General features: G+C 40.1%; 1 protein-coding gene across 2 annotated transcripts; it reads right to left on the reverse strand.

Moving 5' to 3' along the window:
• Window positions 1–246: 246 nt before the first annotated feature.
• DDX3X (DEAD (Asp-Glu-Ala-Asp) box helicase 3, X-linked) lies at window positions 247–16242 on the reverse strand. Of its 2 annotated transcripts, none has more exons than XM_012642809.1 (17): window positions 15328–16242; window positions 12216–12273; window positions 11004–11051; window positions 9095–9227; window positions 8016–8174; window positions 7847–7946; window positions 7327–7462; window positions 6663–6748; window positions 6368–6466; window positions 6098–6258; window positions 5602–5746; window positions 5339–5483; window positions 4559–4740; window positions 4351–4468; window positions 3879–4032; window positions 3093–3232; window positions 247–2894 (listed from the first exon to the last, which is right to left on the reverse strand). In XM_012642809.1, the coding sequence occupies exons 1-17, from the start codon at window positions 15370–15372 to the stop codon at window positions 2815–2817; spliced, it is 1989 nt and encodes a 662-aa protein (XP_012498263.1). In that variant the 5' UTR covers window positions 15373–16242; the 3' UTR covers window positions 247–2814. The 2 variants fall into 2 exon arrangements, with proteins under 2 accessions (XP_012498263.1, XP_012498265.1); XM_012642811.1 differs by having other exon boundaries at window positions 3093–3229; window positions 15328–15747.
• Window positions 16243–16325: the final 83 nt, after the last annotated feature.

Consider the following 16325-nt stretch of genomic DNA (forward strand, 5'->3'; position numbering starts at 1 on the left):
ACATTAAATACTTCAAAGAACAAAGAGACTCATCTGTACTAAGTTGCTGAAAGTACAAACCAACTTGTAACACATGCTGCATCAACAAGAGCCTTTTAGATTTCCAACTATTACAAAAATCCTGTTTCACTGTATTTCAAACACCATCTTTTATTAGAAATACTATGGTACCAGAGTAATTCTGTCTCCAAGAGGCATCTCAATAGCATTGGACCGCAACAAAAAAATTACATTTTACAATTCTTCAGGCAAGAGCACAACTTTATTTTCACCTGTGAAAATAAACCACAATTGACAACAACAAAGGAGACTGTGCAGTTCAACTTTTTATTTTAATAAAATCAGAATATGCACAGCACATGCAGTGCTAGCATCTAAACTAATACAATAAGCAATTACTAAAGCTACAGTGACTTGAGGTTCAATCTTTACATTCAGCAAGTTTAAATCCATTCTTAAATGATTTTTTGAAACCTTATTTATTAACTGAAAATATTGCTTGCTGATAAAACTTGCTCAAATGCTATTGCTGAATGTACAAGTCACTGATTATGCCAATACAACAAAGATAACCACATGTTTGAGGATTGCAATGTGCCAGACATTCACTGAAAAAAAAAAAATACACACAACTAAACAAAACTCACACAACAAACATCTGAGAATCTGGACACTTCATATCAGTGTTTTGAAGTGTTTCATTAATATCTTAAGACAAGTGTATCAAAACCTTGGCATGAATTTAATTTCAAGTCGCCAATTTTGTTTTTACTAACATCAGAAAGTTATGGCTACACTGCCAATGCCGGGTCTGCTTAATTTGACTTAAGAGTTTAATATGACTTAACATTAAAAGCTCACACTACCCCGAAATATATAATTTCACGCATACGGTGACATTCAACATTCAAGTGCCAGTGTTTTTGTACTGTCTTTTGGTCAAGTTTCTTTAAACTTTCAAAGAATCACTTTTAGGCTTACAAAAATAAATATTTGTCAAAATGTTCAATAAATATTACATAAAACTAGCAGCAAAAAGTATCTAGAAATCTGTCGTGTGCAAATAGTTTTCTTCCCAACTATCATTCCCATGGTCCCAAATAAATTTTAGAATCTAGTCCCATCCCCTTCCTAGACAAGCTGCGTTCAACAATCTCCAAGAGACAAAATAAGATTGGAAGTTTAAGGACACGCACACAAGACATATATATAAAATTCTCTGAATGTGCAATAAAAGAAGTACTTTGTAAAAAGTTATGGGCAAAATGTACAAGGGCCTAAACCTAGACTAATTGAAATAGCACCATAACAAATGACCTCAATACTGTCAAGTGCACCTACTTAATAAAAGTTTTAGAACAAGGCACAATACACTTGAAAATCTATTGCACTTTAGGAAATTTTTGCCGTCTTCCTATGCCACTGTAAAAAGATTGAGCGTTTTGATCACCGCATTCTGGCCACAAAATTAGCACAGAATTCAAAGTGGCAGAGGCATTTTAGTGGTGGACAATGCTCATCTTTGGCCAGATTTAGCATAAACAGACTATAAATACAATGGAAACCTATGCAACTAAAACTGACTAAAACTGCACTGTAGAGCAGAATTGACACCTTGTGCAGTTATGTACATATTTCCAACCTGTGTGATCTCAAAGATTTCAGTTTGTTACTCTTCTGGAGCCATTTTTACAAAGCCTATAGTAAGCCAGTTTAACATCTCAACGCAGCTTGAACAGAGTAATGTGAATCGGCATTTAAAATAAAGCCTGCTGCATAATTCTTCCTGTTCATACCCTCTTGACCAAAAAACATCAACACTAGCATGCGTTATTAGACCAAAAATCATCCAGTGCCCTAATGAGGGCTGGTCATTGCTGTGGTCAGCCATTCTACCATTTCAATTTCATTTATGGCAGGCATTTAAAAAGTCTAAGTAGATGAATTCTCCTAAAAACCTATTTCAAGTTATCAGACCTTTAAACTTTCCCTGTAATAGTATGCCCACATTTGGCTAGCTCATAATTAATGATCTGCCTAAACATTGAAAGAGGAATTGCTGTATTTACTTGCATTAACTTTGAAAACAGTGCTTTGAATGTATGCATGTATTCATACATCACCTCATCATGACTGGAATGGCTTGTTTAAAGACTATCAGGTTCTAAGTACCTATCCAGGATAGAGTGAGCAAATCAGAACTTTAACTTAATACAGTTTGCCACATTAGAAACTAATTCCATTAATATGCTTCAAGACATTTGTTGTTTGTTTTCCCCCAATCTGCAAGTATCAAAAAGCCCTAATGCAGGCTACCGCATAAGTTTTTTCCTTATAATATTTATGGATGAATCGATGATTCCTGTTAAGTTGTATCACACCTGTGTGCCAAGGTTTGATTTTAGCCCAAGTTCAGTAAATTTATTTTGTCAAAACAATTGATACCTTGAGCATTACTGAGCCAACAGGACATCAAAATAAAAAGTTGTCTAAAGTTAAAGGCACAGTACATTAACAAACAAATGATCCTCAGTCACAAAATTATAAATGCAGTTTGGGAATGGGGGTAGGCGGGAGGGGAGTTAATCCAAACTACAGCAATGAAGTCTTCAAACCACCTTCCGAACAGGGCTGCTGATTGTTCCTTTCATCTCTTCTTGTGACCTTGAGCTCCCTTAAAAAAAAAATTTCAGTGGAGAATCACAGCTGGTAATGTACTGCGAGTTCTTGAAGCTACACAAGGTATAGTCTGGCTAAGTTACATGTGGTTTCCATATTAGCTTGTTTGGCAGGGTGACCTACTGCAAAGCAGGCTCAGTTACCCCACCAGTCAACCCCCTGGGAGTTATAATTTCCTCCATATCCATCACTGTTGTAAAAGCCTCCATAGCCACCTAAGGAGAGATTTAAAAAAAAAAAAAAGAAATTAATGAAGTCATCATTGTTAAATACAATCCTTCCCTTCCCTTCAAGTATTTCGATGTAAGTTACCGGCACTGAACTTCCCCACTGGTTTTAATTACCCTTTGAAAAAGATGACTAAAAGGAAAAAAGCCTTTCCCAAAGATAATGAAGTTAAAAATTAACACTACCTCCACCAAATCCTCTGCTGCTGCCATGGCCGCCTCCACCACTGCGGCCGCTGCTTGCGCGGCTGCTGCTGAAGCTGGAACTGCTGGAACCACTACTTTGTCGATAGTCTCTGGCACCAAATCCTCCACTAAATCTACTACTACAAGGACAAAATGTAAGTTGGTTCACATGAAAATGAAATTCCACTAACCAACCCAATTCCTGTTAAAACTTCTCAATGACAAATTTCTGATTTTTCCATTCAAATAATTCCCCATACAACCCATAATAGTGGTTTCAAAGGCCTTAACAGTGAAGGGCTGACATGAACTTAGTATCACTCTTTCTAAACATTTGTTCTGTTTTTAAAAGGGACAGGATCTCACTCTGTTGCTCAGTCGTGCAATCATCATAGCTCACTGTAACCTCAAACCCCTGGGCTCAAACGATCCTTCCACCTCAGCCTCCCAAGTAGCTAGGACTACAAGATGTATGCCACCATGCCTGGCTAATTTTTTAATTTTCTGTAGAGACAGGGTCTCACTATGTTGCCTAGGCTGGTCTTGAACTCCTGGCCTTAAGCGATCTTCCCACCTCAGCGCCCCCCACCATGCTGGGATTACAGGTATGAACCACCTCGTCACGGCAAATCCTTATCCAAAGAATCTAGGCAGCCTAATTAAGCGTTTTAAATACTGGAAAAAGTTAAACCCGGACATTACCTGCCCAGAGCAAATGCTAGGAAGTATAAGTAAATATCCACCTACCCACCCACATCCCCTCATCATATATCACCTGTATCTTACCTCTTAGAACGTCCACGACTACTACCCTTGTAGTGGTGTTCATAAGCCATGTTTTCTAACCAAGATGGCACTTCTTGTTTAGCTTCAACAAGAAGATCCAACAAATCCTTAGTAATATTTATGTTCCTCTCATTAAAGAATGAGGTGGCTAGGCCTAAAAGAGTTCAAAAAAGCACATAAACGAAGGTAGCACATAAATGAAGTATCTTAACATTCTTACTTTCCTACATAGATTAAAAATATTTTTTTAAAAAGATTACAATCTGATACTTAACCAACTCGAACTGCTTTGAGCAAAAATCTAATTTTTCTTGTTTAAAAAGTGAAAAAAAAAAATTCGCCTTTATTGTTAAAATATATTTTAACTGCATTTCTTGGAAATAGGGACTCTAATATTTAAGATGCTGTCAAGTTCTTTGCTACATGTATCACAACGAAAAACAATCAGACCATCAAGTAGCTAAACACTTACCAAGGTTTCCTACACGTCCTGTACGGCCAATGCGATGTACGTATTCTTCAATATCACTTGGCAAATCAAAATTGATAACATGTTTCACATTTGAAATGTCCAGTCCTCTTGCTGCTACCTGGAAATTAACTTTGGTTATATATGGCCCACTAAAGCAAATACATGAACATGCTGAACTTGAATGAAAATAAGGTATTATTATACATACTGCTGTAGCCACTAGAATTGGGCTTTTTCCTGAGCGGAACTGGTGAAGGGCCTCTTCCCTATCTCTCTGAGACCGGTCTCCATGGATACTGGTACAAGCATATCCTTCATGGTATAAGAAATCCTCCAGAGAATCTGCACCCTTTTTGGTCTCCACAAACACTAAGGTCAGTGAATCCTTGCCTGAATTTGAAAAATTACAATTTTTGTCAATAATATGGCTTAGTTCTCTTTGTACTCAATAAACATTCAAATAGAAGGAATTAAAATAGACTGTTTTAGATACAGAAAGTTCTAGTGTTCTGTAGCACTGTAGGGTGACTTATAAACAGTAATTTATTGTATTTTTCAAATATCAAGGAGAGGATTTTGAATGTTAACACAAAAATGATAAAGGTTTGAGGTGATAGATATGCTAATTACCCTGATTTGATCATTATACATTGTATACATGTATCAAAATATTAATATCAGTTATCCCATAAATGTGCCAATTTAAAAATACATTTTAAGAATTGTGTCAATTAAAAAATATGTATATTTTTTAAAATAGACTTTTAACAATGTTTTCAATGGGGGGAAAAAAGTAATAAAGGTGACCCAAACGGATTTCTTTTTCTAACAGACAGGTCTCAGAGTGGCTATTCACAAGCACGATGGCACACTATAGCCTCAAACTCCCGGGCTCAAGCGAGCCTCCTGCCTCCTAAGTAGCTGGGCTGTGCCCAGCCCAAATGGATTCTTATTACCAGAGCAATGCTAATATTATTCGTAATTTTACCTGTTGCATTTAGGAGGTCAAGTAGAAATGACCTTTTGTCTGGTTCTTCCACCCAAACTACTTTCTGTGTGATGTTCTCAGAGGTAGAGCCAACTCTTCCTACAGCCAAAAAGATATATTCATCCAAGAAATCACGAGCAAGCATCTGAAAGAAAATTTTTTGTTACCTACTGAGATAAATAAATTTCTAACTAACATTTACCACATCTTTCTAGCCATTGGAACCACCAAAAAAAAAAAAAAATTGCAACATCAAACAGTACCTGTATTTCCTTAGGAAAAGTAGCACTAAACATCATAGTGTGGCGGACACCCTTTGGAGGCATAGTATCTTGTTCAACTATTCTACGTATCTGAGGTTCAAACCCCATATCCAACATCCGATCAGCTTCATCTAACACCAAGTATCTATCATGGAAAAAAAAAAGAGTTTAGAATTTGAGGAGAAAACAAAGGATGGTTTTAGTATAGCTGTACCTATAATTATATATTAACGTAGTTAAATTCCTCACACTGCATGATTTGATACAGACACAGCACAGGATTCCTGCCACCATATAAGTCGTCCAAGATCACACAGCCAAATTAGCTCTTATGACTTGACCGTCCCATAATCTGGTCATTCTCAGCCTCTACTAAAATGTTAATTTTTCAACATTGAAATTATAATGAACTAACTTTTTATAAAAGTTAGAAGACTAATGGCCAGTGATTTTTAAAAATTAACGTTGCATCCCATACATTTAAAAATTAACATACTTGCAAAAGTCTAATCCAATCTTTCCTCTTTCCATCATATCCACTAGACGTCCTGGAGTGGCTACTAGCAAGTGGCATCCACGTTCTAAGTCTCGAATCTGCTGACCAATATCAGCACCACCATAAACCACACAAGGACGAACTCTAGATCGGTATGAAAACTATAAGCAAAGAAATTTTATTAACTTCAAGGTCAAGATTTTTACATGGTCATAAAACATATCATTAGAATCAATGACAAAGCTAGTAATCACGCAAATGCATACTTACTTTTCTGGCTTCCTCATAGATCTGTACTGCCAATTCTCGAGTTGGTGCCAATACCAAGGAGATTGGGTATTGTTTGCGGCGCCCATACCTTCCATTTTCCTAAGAAATAGAAATGAGTTAACTCTACCATCCTTTTTAAAAAGTTTGTCACAACATAATTCCTTTTATAACTTATAGATTACACTTAAATCGTTTTTCATTAGGTAGACTGAAGTCTTAGCATCATTTTGAAAGCTCTCAATAGCCATCTACAAACTTCTATTATAATTTCCCATATTAATAAAGAAATATTTACCTTCATGGCCCTCAAAGCCTCGCCTGGACCATCTGAATAAATCTGACTCAAGATGGGCAAGAGAAATGCTGCAGTTTTTCCAGACCCTGTGAAGAGAAAGAGCATTCAATTACCAAAAAAAAAACCAAAACAAAAAACCCAAACCCCACCAGCAGCCAGGCACAGTGGTGCACACCTATAGTCCCAGCTACTCCCAGGAGTTCAAGGCGGCTACAGTGCACTATAATTGAGCTTATGAACAGCCACTGCACTCCAGCCTGGGTAACACAGGGAGACCCCATTGCTCATTTAAAAAACAAAAACAAAAAAACAAAAAAAAAGCCTGCTTATTACTTTTGAACAGATACTAGTAGATGACAGTGTTTTCTAACTGCCCTATTACTAGCGATTTAGTAATTTTAGTAATTATTATTATTAGTTATTTTACTTTAAATTCTTTGATCCATCTATGACAGGAGTCAGCAAACTGAGGCCCAGCTTGCTTATTTTTATAAATAAAGCTCTTATCGAATACAGCCATGCCCAGTAATTTATGTATCATCTATGGCTTCTTTCACACCACAACAGCAAAGACCATATGGCCCACAAAAATCAAAAATATTTTATTATCTGGTCCTTTACAGGAAAAAGATGACAGTGTTTTACTCTCATCGAGTGAGCTTACCTGTTTGGGCACAAGCCATCAAGTCTCTTTTCTCTTTGATAATAGGAATAGCATGCTTTTGCACTGGAGTTGGGCGAGTATAACGAGTAAGCTCAATGTTTCCCATGATAATTTCTCCCATCTCGACATCGCTGAACTGTTAGGAAATTCAATGGGGTTAGAAATGGCTACCTGGAGCCATTTCTGTTTCACATGAATATAATAATGGAAACAACCAACCAACAGCTGATTTGTAACTTAGTTACAGCTGCTTTAAGTAAAATTATTACGTTACATTTTGAGAGAAACCAACGCCAGGCCTAATCTACATTGCAGAAGATTTTGAGTTCTTCCTATGTTGGAACCATTTTCTATTTCTGGTAGTGAATTACTGATAATGGTGACATTGAACTCGACCTCTCCCTTATATAAACCTATGAGGTGTTTGATCTATATGCCTTAGGAAGCCCATCTCATTCTGATGTGCCATGAAAACATTAATACTTCCCTCTGTCTTAAAAGGTCAAGCAAAACTACTTACACTTTCAATATGTGGAGGACAGTTGTTGCCTGTTGCCTCAACTGGAATGTCATCATATTTCTCAAAGTTAATCCCAGTGTTGCCTCCAGAAAAGAGTTCCCTGAAAGCAAAAGATTGTTATACTAGCTAATAAGGCTCATCACAATTAACACATATTTCAAAAACTTACTGCTCCAAGCGTTCACTTGGTGGGAGTGGTTTTGACCAATCATCTTCATCCGACTTGTCACACCAGCGACTGTTTCCACCGCGTTCAAATTTGCCAAAGCCACTTCTGTCACCACGGCTGCCAATGCCATCATAGTCACTCCGTCCACGATCATCAAACCTGCACAGCACAAGCAATTAGTCACAACCATATCATTTAACCATTATCAGAGTCCTACTGCTACTCTAGAACTGTATCTGGAGATAAATTATTCATTATGGCTAACTACAAGGATGTCAACAGGCCAGTTCTGACTTATTCTTATTTGACAATTGAGACTCTAATTAACCAGATTGTATGTATCATTTATGTAACTTCATTTTCTAAAATCAATATTCTTCGTTATATGTCTATAAAGCCTAAACAGGCATCACACATGCCAAAATTAAGAATCAAGTTTTTTTTATTTGAAATCAGCACATAGCTCACACCTTCATTTAAAGTGCTCATCTAAATATATTTAGTGGTATGGAAAAGAAGAAAATAGCCCATCAGGTATCAATCGTCCTAGTTATACTAGGATGTCACTTAAGGGACAATTCGCCTGTGTGACAGAATTTGGATGAAAGGTAGAAAATAATCCTTACCTGAATTGAGATGTTTTTAGAGTTTTAGGCCTGTTTGCGAAAAATCAGGACACAGGACTAACCACAGCTATTAGGCGCATGAGGTCAGTTCATCACACTTGTGTAATCAAAAATATAAGGTGTTTAAAACTTGTCAGAGTCCACAAAAATCCCAACCAAATTAGGCCATTCCCTAGATGAACTTACTCTTTTAAATAGAATATATAAAATTAGAGAAATAGAAAAATAACTTATCTCATTATGCCAAAGAGCATATTCATATTTTCATCTAATTTCTACGTAACAGGTTCAATTTAGTAAAGACCTCTTAAAGCTAAGAAAATACAATGACTAAACAGACATAATGCTTAACATCCAAATAGGTGGTCAGGATGAAGACTTACCAAATTAACAACCAATCCCTAAACTGCTATTACACATACACATAAGGTGAGAAGACAAGAAATCACTTACCTTCCCCTTGATCCACTTCCACGATCACTGAAGAAACTAGATTTCCCTCTTGAATCACTGCGAGACCCAAAACTGCTGTAGGCATCCTTATCTTTGCTAGAACTCCACCCCGAACTGTCTTTGTCGTAGAACCCTTCAATTAAAACACACACACACACACACACACACAGAAAATCCCATTTTATTGCAGTCATTAGAAATAGGAATCACGTTCACGTATTATCAATCTTTCTGAATTTGAAGGCCTCCACTGAAGGGTCAATATCAAGGTATTTCTATCATGGCACTAGAAGAGAACCAAGATTTAGAGCTGGTTTATACCACCAGCACACAAAACCTCTCTGCTAGAAAATACTGTATACTAAATCAAGCAATCTGACAGTCTAAGAATGTTCTTGAATGAATACTACCTCTAAGTGATTAATAGCTTTGCCTGTAACACAATGATTATGATATTGTTATATGACCATCATGATGTAATTTCCATTCATTTTATAGGTGTGAATGAGTTTACTAGGAAACAGTTACCATTGTCTCATTTTTCCTTAGAAGTGGTTCATTCACAACATTCTTAGAGTGTCAGATTACTTGGTTTAATATCGTATTTTCCAGTTTCAAAAGTGTAAGTGCTTTGTACACATGAAACACACTACTGTCAAATGGTATTATTTTAGTGGTTCATCTACTATGTGCTTGATGAGAATCAGGAATACCTGGAAAAAGGAAAACCCTCATCCTTACACATTCTCAGTGTAGAGAAGTTCCTGGGTACAGCTATAAATATTCAGGTGAGAGATGACAAAGGGGTAAATTAGCCCAAAGACAGGTAGAGGGTTTACCTAGCTTCGATGACACAAAAGTTACTTCCTTCTGCCTTCCACCTCTACCATTAGGTCAGCCAGGTGACCAACAGCCTTTGCTAGCAATGAAGAGTCAGGTTAGATTTCTAAATCTCTCCCAGCTCTAAAACCTCCACAATACTGCCTCTCTGATTCCTGTCACTGCAACAAAAGGGAAGCACTAAATATACAAGAGGGTCAATTCCAGCTAGTATATTCTAAGGAATACCAAGAACATCCATGACGATAAAGACAAAATTGGCAATAACTTCACCTAAAAGAACATAATAAAGTGACCTGGTAGAAATAATACAGATTTAATATCCGTGCATTACCAGGGATAGTGAAACTAACGCAGACTACATATGGAGATGGAGGAATGACAGCAAACCATGGGCTTCCCCCAGTGGACTCTCCACCCTTCCAATCCTCTCCTCTTGGCTTTTAAATAGTTTCCCTGAAATTCCCCCTTTGTTCTTCCAAATTTTAGATCACTTATTTTATGGAATATACAGCAGCCAAACGGTTATCTCATAATATGAAACATCTATTAGTTATCTATCACTATATTACAAATGTAATAGGAAAAGGAACCAGGTATCATAACACCTTTTGGACTAAACCTTTCAAATGAAGTAATCAAGGCAAAGACATGAAACCAGAAAATCACTCTCAACTCCACAATAAGCCCATCTTCACTTTGGCACCTTTACAGGACAGAAATAACTGTTGTTATCACCATGTAGTTTGGTTTACATGGTAGGACATCCACCTCTTCCAAACTAAAACCATGTTGTGAATGATTACAAACATATGACTAGTGAAACTGTAAAAAACCATGCCCTTGGCCTCAGGAGAGTTTGACATAGGAATGCAGAATTTTCCACTGAGTAACATTAGATGAGTGTTTCCAAAGTTAGTAAGTCCTAATATTTGAACCAGTCCTGATAGAAGCACAGGAGAGTGGAATGTTCTACAGACTTCCCCAAGTTGCCCTGTTTTCCCTCGGCTTTGACTAACTACAAAATGCAGCAAGAATTAGATCTGTGAAGTTGCTTGTCAGAACTCACCTTTAGCAGCTTCTCTATTCCTTAAATGAGGAGGGATATAGCGCCCTTCTAAAAGAAATAATGTAAAATTAATTAAATGCCCCAAACCTTCCATTTAAGCTTTTACCGAAATTTCTGCTATTAAAATAATGGTCCTGGAAAACATTTTTTAAGTAGTCTCCAGCCTTCTAGTCTGACTACTCACCTTGAAATTTACAGGGGGGAAAAAATGAATCTATTTTTACTTTAAATGGGATATTGCTCCGTAAGGAGAACTTTAAAAGCCAGTTGTTCTGTATGCAGGCACAAATACAGCCTAGACTACAAATGAGAAGCAAAAGCAAATAATATATACCCAAATAAAGGAATGTCAACGTGTTTTATTAAATCTGCAATTTAACTTTCTTTTTCACTTGTGGGTTGAATTAAATATTAAAAAGATCTCTACTAGGATGATCGATTCCTAAAGGTAAAAGATTCTTAGCATGGAAAATAAGGTGAAATTTAAAGCAAACACCAAGTAATTTTGTGCCCAGTGACGATCTTCTTGCCTAAAAAGAAGGACACATCACAGTCTGTACCCACTGTTGTTTTGTTTAATAGATGGGAAGAGACCCTAGCTGAAGCAGAGGTCTACTGTCAAATAATAAACCACCAAGATCCCCTACCTTAATACCAACCTCTAATAAGTCTCCGAATAACCCCGCTTTTAAAATAATAAAACTTTTATATCTACCTTCTTTTCAAAAGAATGATATGGCATTTAAAACCCTAATCAACACCCCAAAGTTCAGTATAATCTTATGTTAGTAAGTCTCATATTCTTAAAAAGAAAGGAGTAGCTATATCTGATGAAAGTGCATGTTCCCTTAAAGGAGTTTAATTCTATTCAATTCACTTTAACAGGGATGGACACATCCCCACCACCTCTGAACTGGGTTCAGGATTTATAATGGATATCAATACAATGGACAAACTCTTCTAGAGCTATGTATTGTATAAGGTTTTTAATGGTTAACTACTTTTACTCAGGAGAACCAACCAGTCCTTTTTACAAAGGCCACAATACTTTAGATTGATCACTAAGTAATACATAATTCTACATAACACTAGGTCTAGATAATTCTTTACACAATAAAAATTGGAGGACAAATTCTTAAATTTTAAATAAATCCAACGAAATACAGATATTAAGCTCTAATATTCAATAAATCCATGAAATGTTTTACTTACTGCTAGCTGTAGTTCCTCCACTCTGATTATCTGAAGAGTTCAGGTCTAGGCCAGCAAACTAGAAGAGAGAGAGAGATGGTTAACAGTGCACATGCTGAAATATTATATTAAGAGAAAATTAGTCCTGCTCTCTAGCACTTACTAGCATTACATTCAAATAGTTGCCCTGCCTACCTTACGGGGTTGATATGAAAACTCTTAATGAAAATGTAACTAAGAATGCTTTGAATTCTTTAAAGCTCTAAGCAAATGCAAACTAGTATTACTGTATATACTGCACAAGAGAGCACACCAAGATGCTGGTGCTATCCAATAGAAACTCTGTCCAAATTTAATTTGTTCATTTAAAATGAATTTTCCTGTAACATTTTCCGTAGTACAAGCTCCCTAACCAAACTAAAACTTAGTTACATTGAGTCTCAAATTAAAATTATCTTTGAATATCAAATAGATAAGGGGTGCATTTTAGTGCAGATCGTAAATGTTTCCAATGCCACCCACTTTCTACTTGGAATTATTTTATGCCTAAAAAGCACGCCCTAAAAATATCAGGACAAATTTTGAATTGACCATTCTTTAGTTCCTTCATCTCCAAATATTGCATGCATATTTTAAATTAGGATAGTACTCTAAACAAAAAAATTAGGAATATATCCACCACTTACTATAATCACTAAGTTAAGCACAACTCTTAAGTAGTTACCTAAATATTCTCCCATTTTAATAAGTTCAAAGACGACTTTGAATAAATGGCGCAACTGGCATTCAAATGTTCTTAAAGAGTAGGACATTTTACTGCCCTTAATTTGTATTTCTACCCATCCCCTTACACTAGTAGGGCAAAGCCTCCACGTTCTAGGAAAAGGTTACCTGCTATCTTCATAACATTGCATAAAGACTAACCAGGATCTACTTACAAGCAGTAGGGGGAAAACTATACATTCAAAAAGAAATATTTCATTTTTTTCAAAAAGCCACAAAAGACCAATTCACACAGTACTGTTGCCAACCTGTATGCAAAAAAATATGCTATACCACGTTTATAAATCCTGTGTTAAAAGCTCAACATGATACTATCAAACTGCAAGCATCATCAATGGAGTCACTGAAAATTGGAAGCAGATGCCATAATGCCTTCAAAAATAAAAGATGAATGGTAAGACTTTAGGTACCTCATTTCTAGAATTTCGATTAGCAAAAAATGCTGCCACGCTTTCTCCGTTAGTTAACGCACTGATACTTGAAAGCACAATAAGAAAACAAACTGTCTTTTTGCACTTGTTACAGTACAAGCTTTGTTTTTAACTTTACCCTGTAGCAACATGAACTAAGAAGCAACTGTAAATGTTTCTGTAAATTGTTAGGATTGCATTGTCGCAATCTTCTCAGTTGTGAATTTGCTACAAATTCTTAAATCTAGACTGACTCCGAATTCTTTGAGTTAAATCGATTACAAATTAGGTTCACTGCTGACTAGAACCTTAAAAACCACACCATCTATATGGCAAATGTTAAAACTGGGGATAACCAGATTTTGTCTATGCTCCATTCAACGTATGAAGTGTCAGCAATATTAAGGATTTAATATAATTGGTTCACTACAGGGGAAAAAAATGCTCCCAATGGGACAGATCGTTAAATCCCTAAAAACATTACATATGACTACATTAAAATCTATAATCAATTTGTGTCGCTAAACTTCGTTTCGGGATTATTCTGGAGTTCGTGAAACCAACTTCCTCTCTCCTAATCACGACAGACAGAAGTTTATTTAAAGGCTGGAAACATCCCACAGAAGAGCTTATCTAAAGCCCGGTGGCACCGCTGCAGAGGGATGCAGACTTCCTGCCACCAAAGCCCGTAACCCCTTCCCTCAGATCGCACATGTCGTCGTCCTCTCTTCTGCTCCTAAACCCTTACAAGAGGGGATTCTGGTTGAGGACCACGGACCCGGGGCCTCTGATCTATTCCTAAATTTTCACTCCACAGACAGCAACAAGTCAACGACAGAACTGTTTATTGCCCCGAGCCACATTTTTCCTCAGGCGGATCCCGGCATCAAACGTCGGTAACATGAAGACACTCACAGCAGCCGCAGGACCCCACCCCCGCCCGAGGAAAACTGCGCGAGGCCCTCGGCTAACCCGCCACACAGAGAGTACCCCGAGAAATTGAGGAGAGAAGGGCCGCGCCGGCTCCCTAACATCCTCGCTGTCTCCCCGCTGCGTTCAGCCTCTATCTCCACGGCCCGGCGCCGCCGCGCACGCAGCGGCCCATTCCTCCCTCCCTCCCCGCCCCCACTCCTCCCCGAATCTTCTGCGTCACAAAACTTTCCACTCCGGAAACGCGGCCTCGCCGGCCGCGGCGCCGGGCCTGCGACGACCGTGAGGTAACTGGGCTGACGAGAACAGCGCCTGCCTGGGGAAGGAACCCAGGAACGAGATGCCCATTCCATCCTCCTTCCCAGGCCCTCGCCGGCCGGGGACCCACCGGCCCGGCCTCTCCCAGTGGTGGGCCACAGCGCCGCCCAGCACCACACAAAAGAGGCCGGCGCCATTAGCCCGAGCGAAGGCCACCCCCCCCGCGCCGCCCCCTCCCACATTCCAGAGCCGCGTTCTTCCTCCCGCTCACAGGCACACTAACGCCGAACGCCGCCGTGTCCCCGGAACAGGAATCTGGGCCGCGCCAGCAAAGAGGGCCGAAGGCCGCCTCCCCAACCCCGGCCAAAAGGGTCCCTATTCGCTTACTGCCGCGCTGCGCACTCCCCCCAGCCCCCACAGGTCACTAGTCAGTCGGGGTTCGCGCGTGCGCGTCCCCGCGAGAGCGCGCGCACACCCTCCCCCCTCCGCCCGCCGGCGCACGCACACACAAAAGCCGCCATTGTGCTCGGCCCGGGGACAATACCGCGAGCCGAGCCGGAGCCCGAGCGACAGCCACAACCAACATTCCTGCCGCCTCTCTGTCCCTCCAGAGCCCCGGGACACTGACACTTGCCAACCCGAGGCACCCAGGAAATGGAAACTAAGGATGCCACTTAGCGCTGCGCCACAGACAGGTTAGGTCAGGGAAGGGATTCGCGCAGCAGCCACCCAGTGGGCTCCTTGCAGCTCACCTGCTGGTCCAGCCCGAGCGCATTTTCCACCGCCACATGACTCATCCCTGAAGAGTACCGAGAACTCGGAGTCTTCCGCTGCTGAGTGTGTTGTTTCACCGCGAAGGCCCTCTCACGGGAGAACTGCGGCTCTGGAGCGCACGGCGCGGCCACGGATCTAATATACCCACTCGAAAGACTGTTACGTCAGCACGTAAGACGTGTGCCCTCCCTCTCACTCCCGCACTGCCCCTACCACTACGACTTCTGCCTAGTTACTGCGTGCTCCGTCTGTCCTAACCTCGCGGGATTTCCTAGTCAGTCCTGTCGCCCCCTCGTCGTCCTGCCTTGGAGCCCAGAGCGCCAAATGCTGTCCTAGTTCGCTTGAACTTCACTTCCCCTGTTCTCCGCTAATACCCTAGCCTCGGTCTTGGAGTTCTCGAGATCTCGCGAGAACTGGCCTCCCGCTTTCCGCCAGCAAGAAGGCCTTAAAATTTAACGTAGCCCTCTTCACTCCTCTTTCCTCCCCTATGCATCCAGTTTTCGCTCGTCCCTGTCTCTCTAGCGCTCTTGCTCTCTCTACTTTCTCTCCCAGTTCCCGAGCTTAGGAGATATGGTGGGATTTCTCCGGTCTAATCAGCCCTCGCCCTTGCGCGTGTAGCCTCCCCTAAATCAGAGCTAGGCAGAAAGAGGCCCTAAACCGGGAGGGCGGTAAGTCACGTGATCGCAGGTGGCGAGCGCGGTGGCCATTTTGTGCAGCAGGAAAGGGTGGCTTGAATGGTGATCGGAATGGGGAAGGGGAGAGGAAGAGGAGGAGGAAAGAGAGGGAAGTGGAGGAGGGAAGAGGGGGAAGGAGGGAGGAGGGCAGGACGGTGACCGGGGTGGGAGCTGAGGGGTAAGTGGAGGGGAACTGGCGGTGTGCGCCGGAGGCCGGACGTTTCCCAGCGCGGTTGCCTAGGCAGCGGGGGCGCCGCCTAGAAACACAATGGCCCCTCCCGCTCCACCCCCCACGTGAGCGC

The sequence above is a fragment of the Propithecus coquereli genome, unplaced genomic scaffold, assembly GCF_000956105.1.
Source record: "Propithecus coquereli isolate 6110/MARCELLA unplaced genomic scaffold, Pcoq_1.0 Scaffold188, whole genome shotgun sequence".
In the NCBI taxonomy this organism is placed as follows: Eukaryota; Metazoa; Chordata; class Mammalia; order Primates; family Indriidae; genus Propithecus; species Propithecus coquereli.

Coding starts and splice junctions, on each gene's coding strand:
- DDX3X (XM_012642809.1), bottom strand. CDS start 15,372: ATGAGTCATGTGGCGGTGGAAAATGCGCTCGGGCTGGACCAGCAG. Junction 7,947..8,015: donor CCAAGTGAACGCTTGGAGCA/GTAAGTTTTTGA, acceptor TTTTGCTTTCAG/GGAACTCTTTTCTGGAGGCA. Junction 7,463..7,846: donor GTCCTCCACATATTGAAAGT/GTAAGTAGTTTT, acceptor ATTTCCTAACAG/TTCAGCGATGTCGAGATGGG.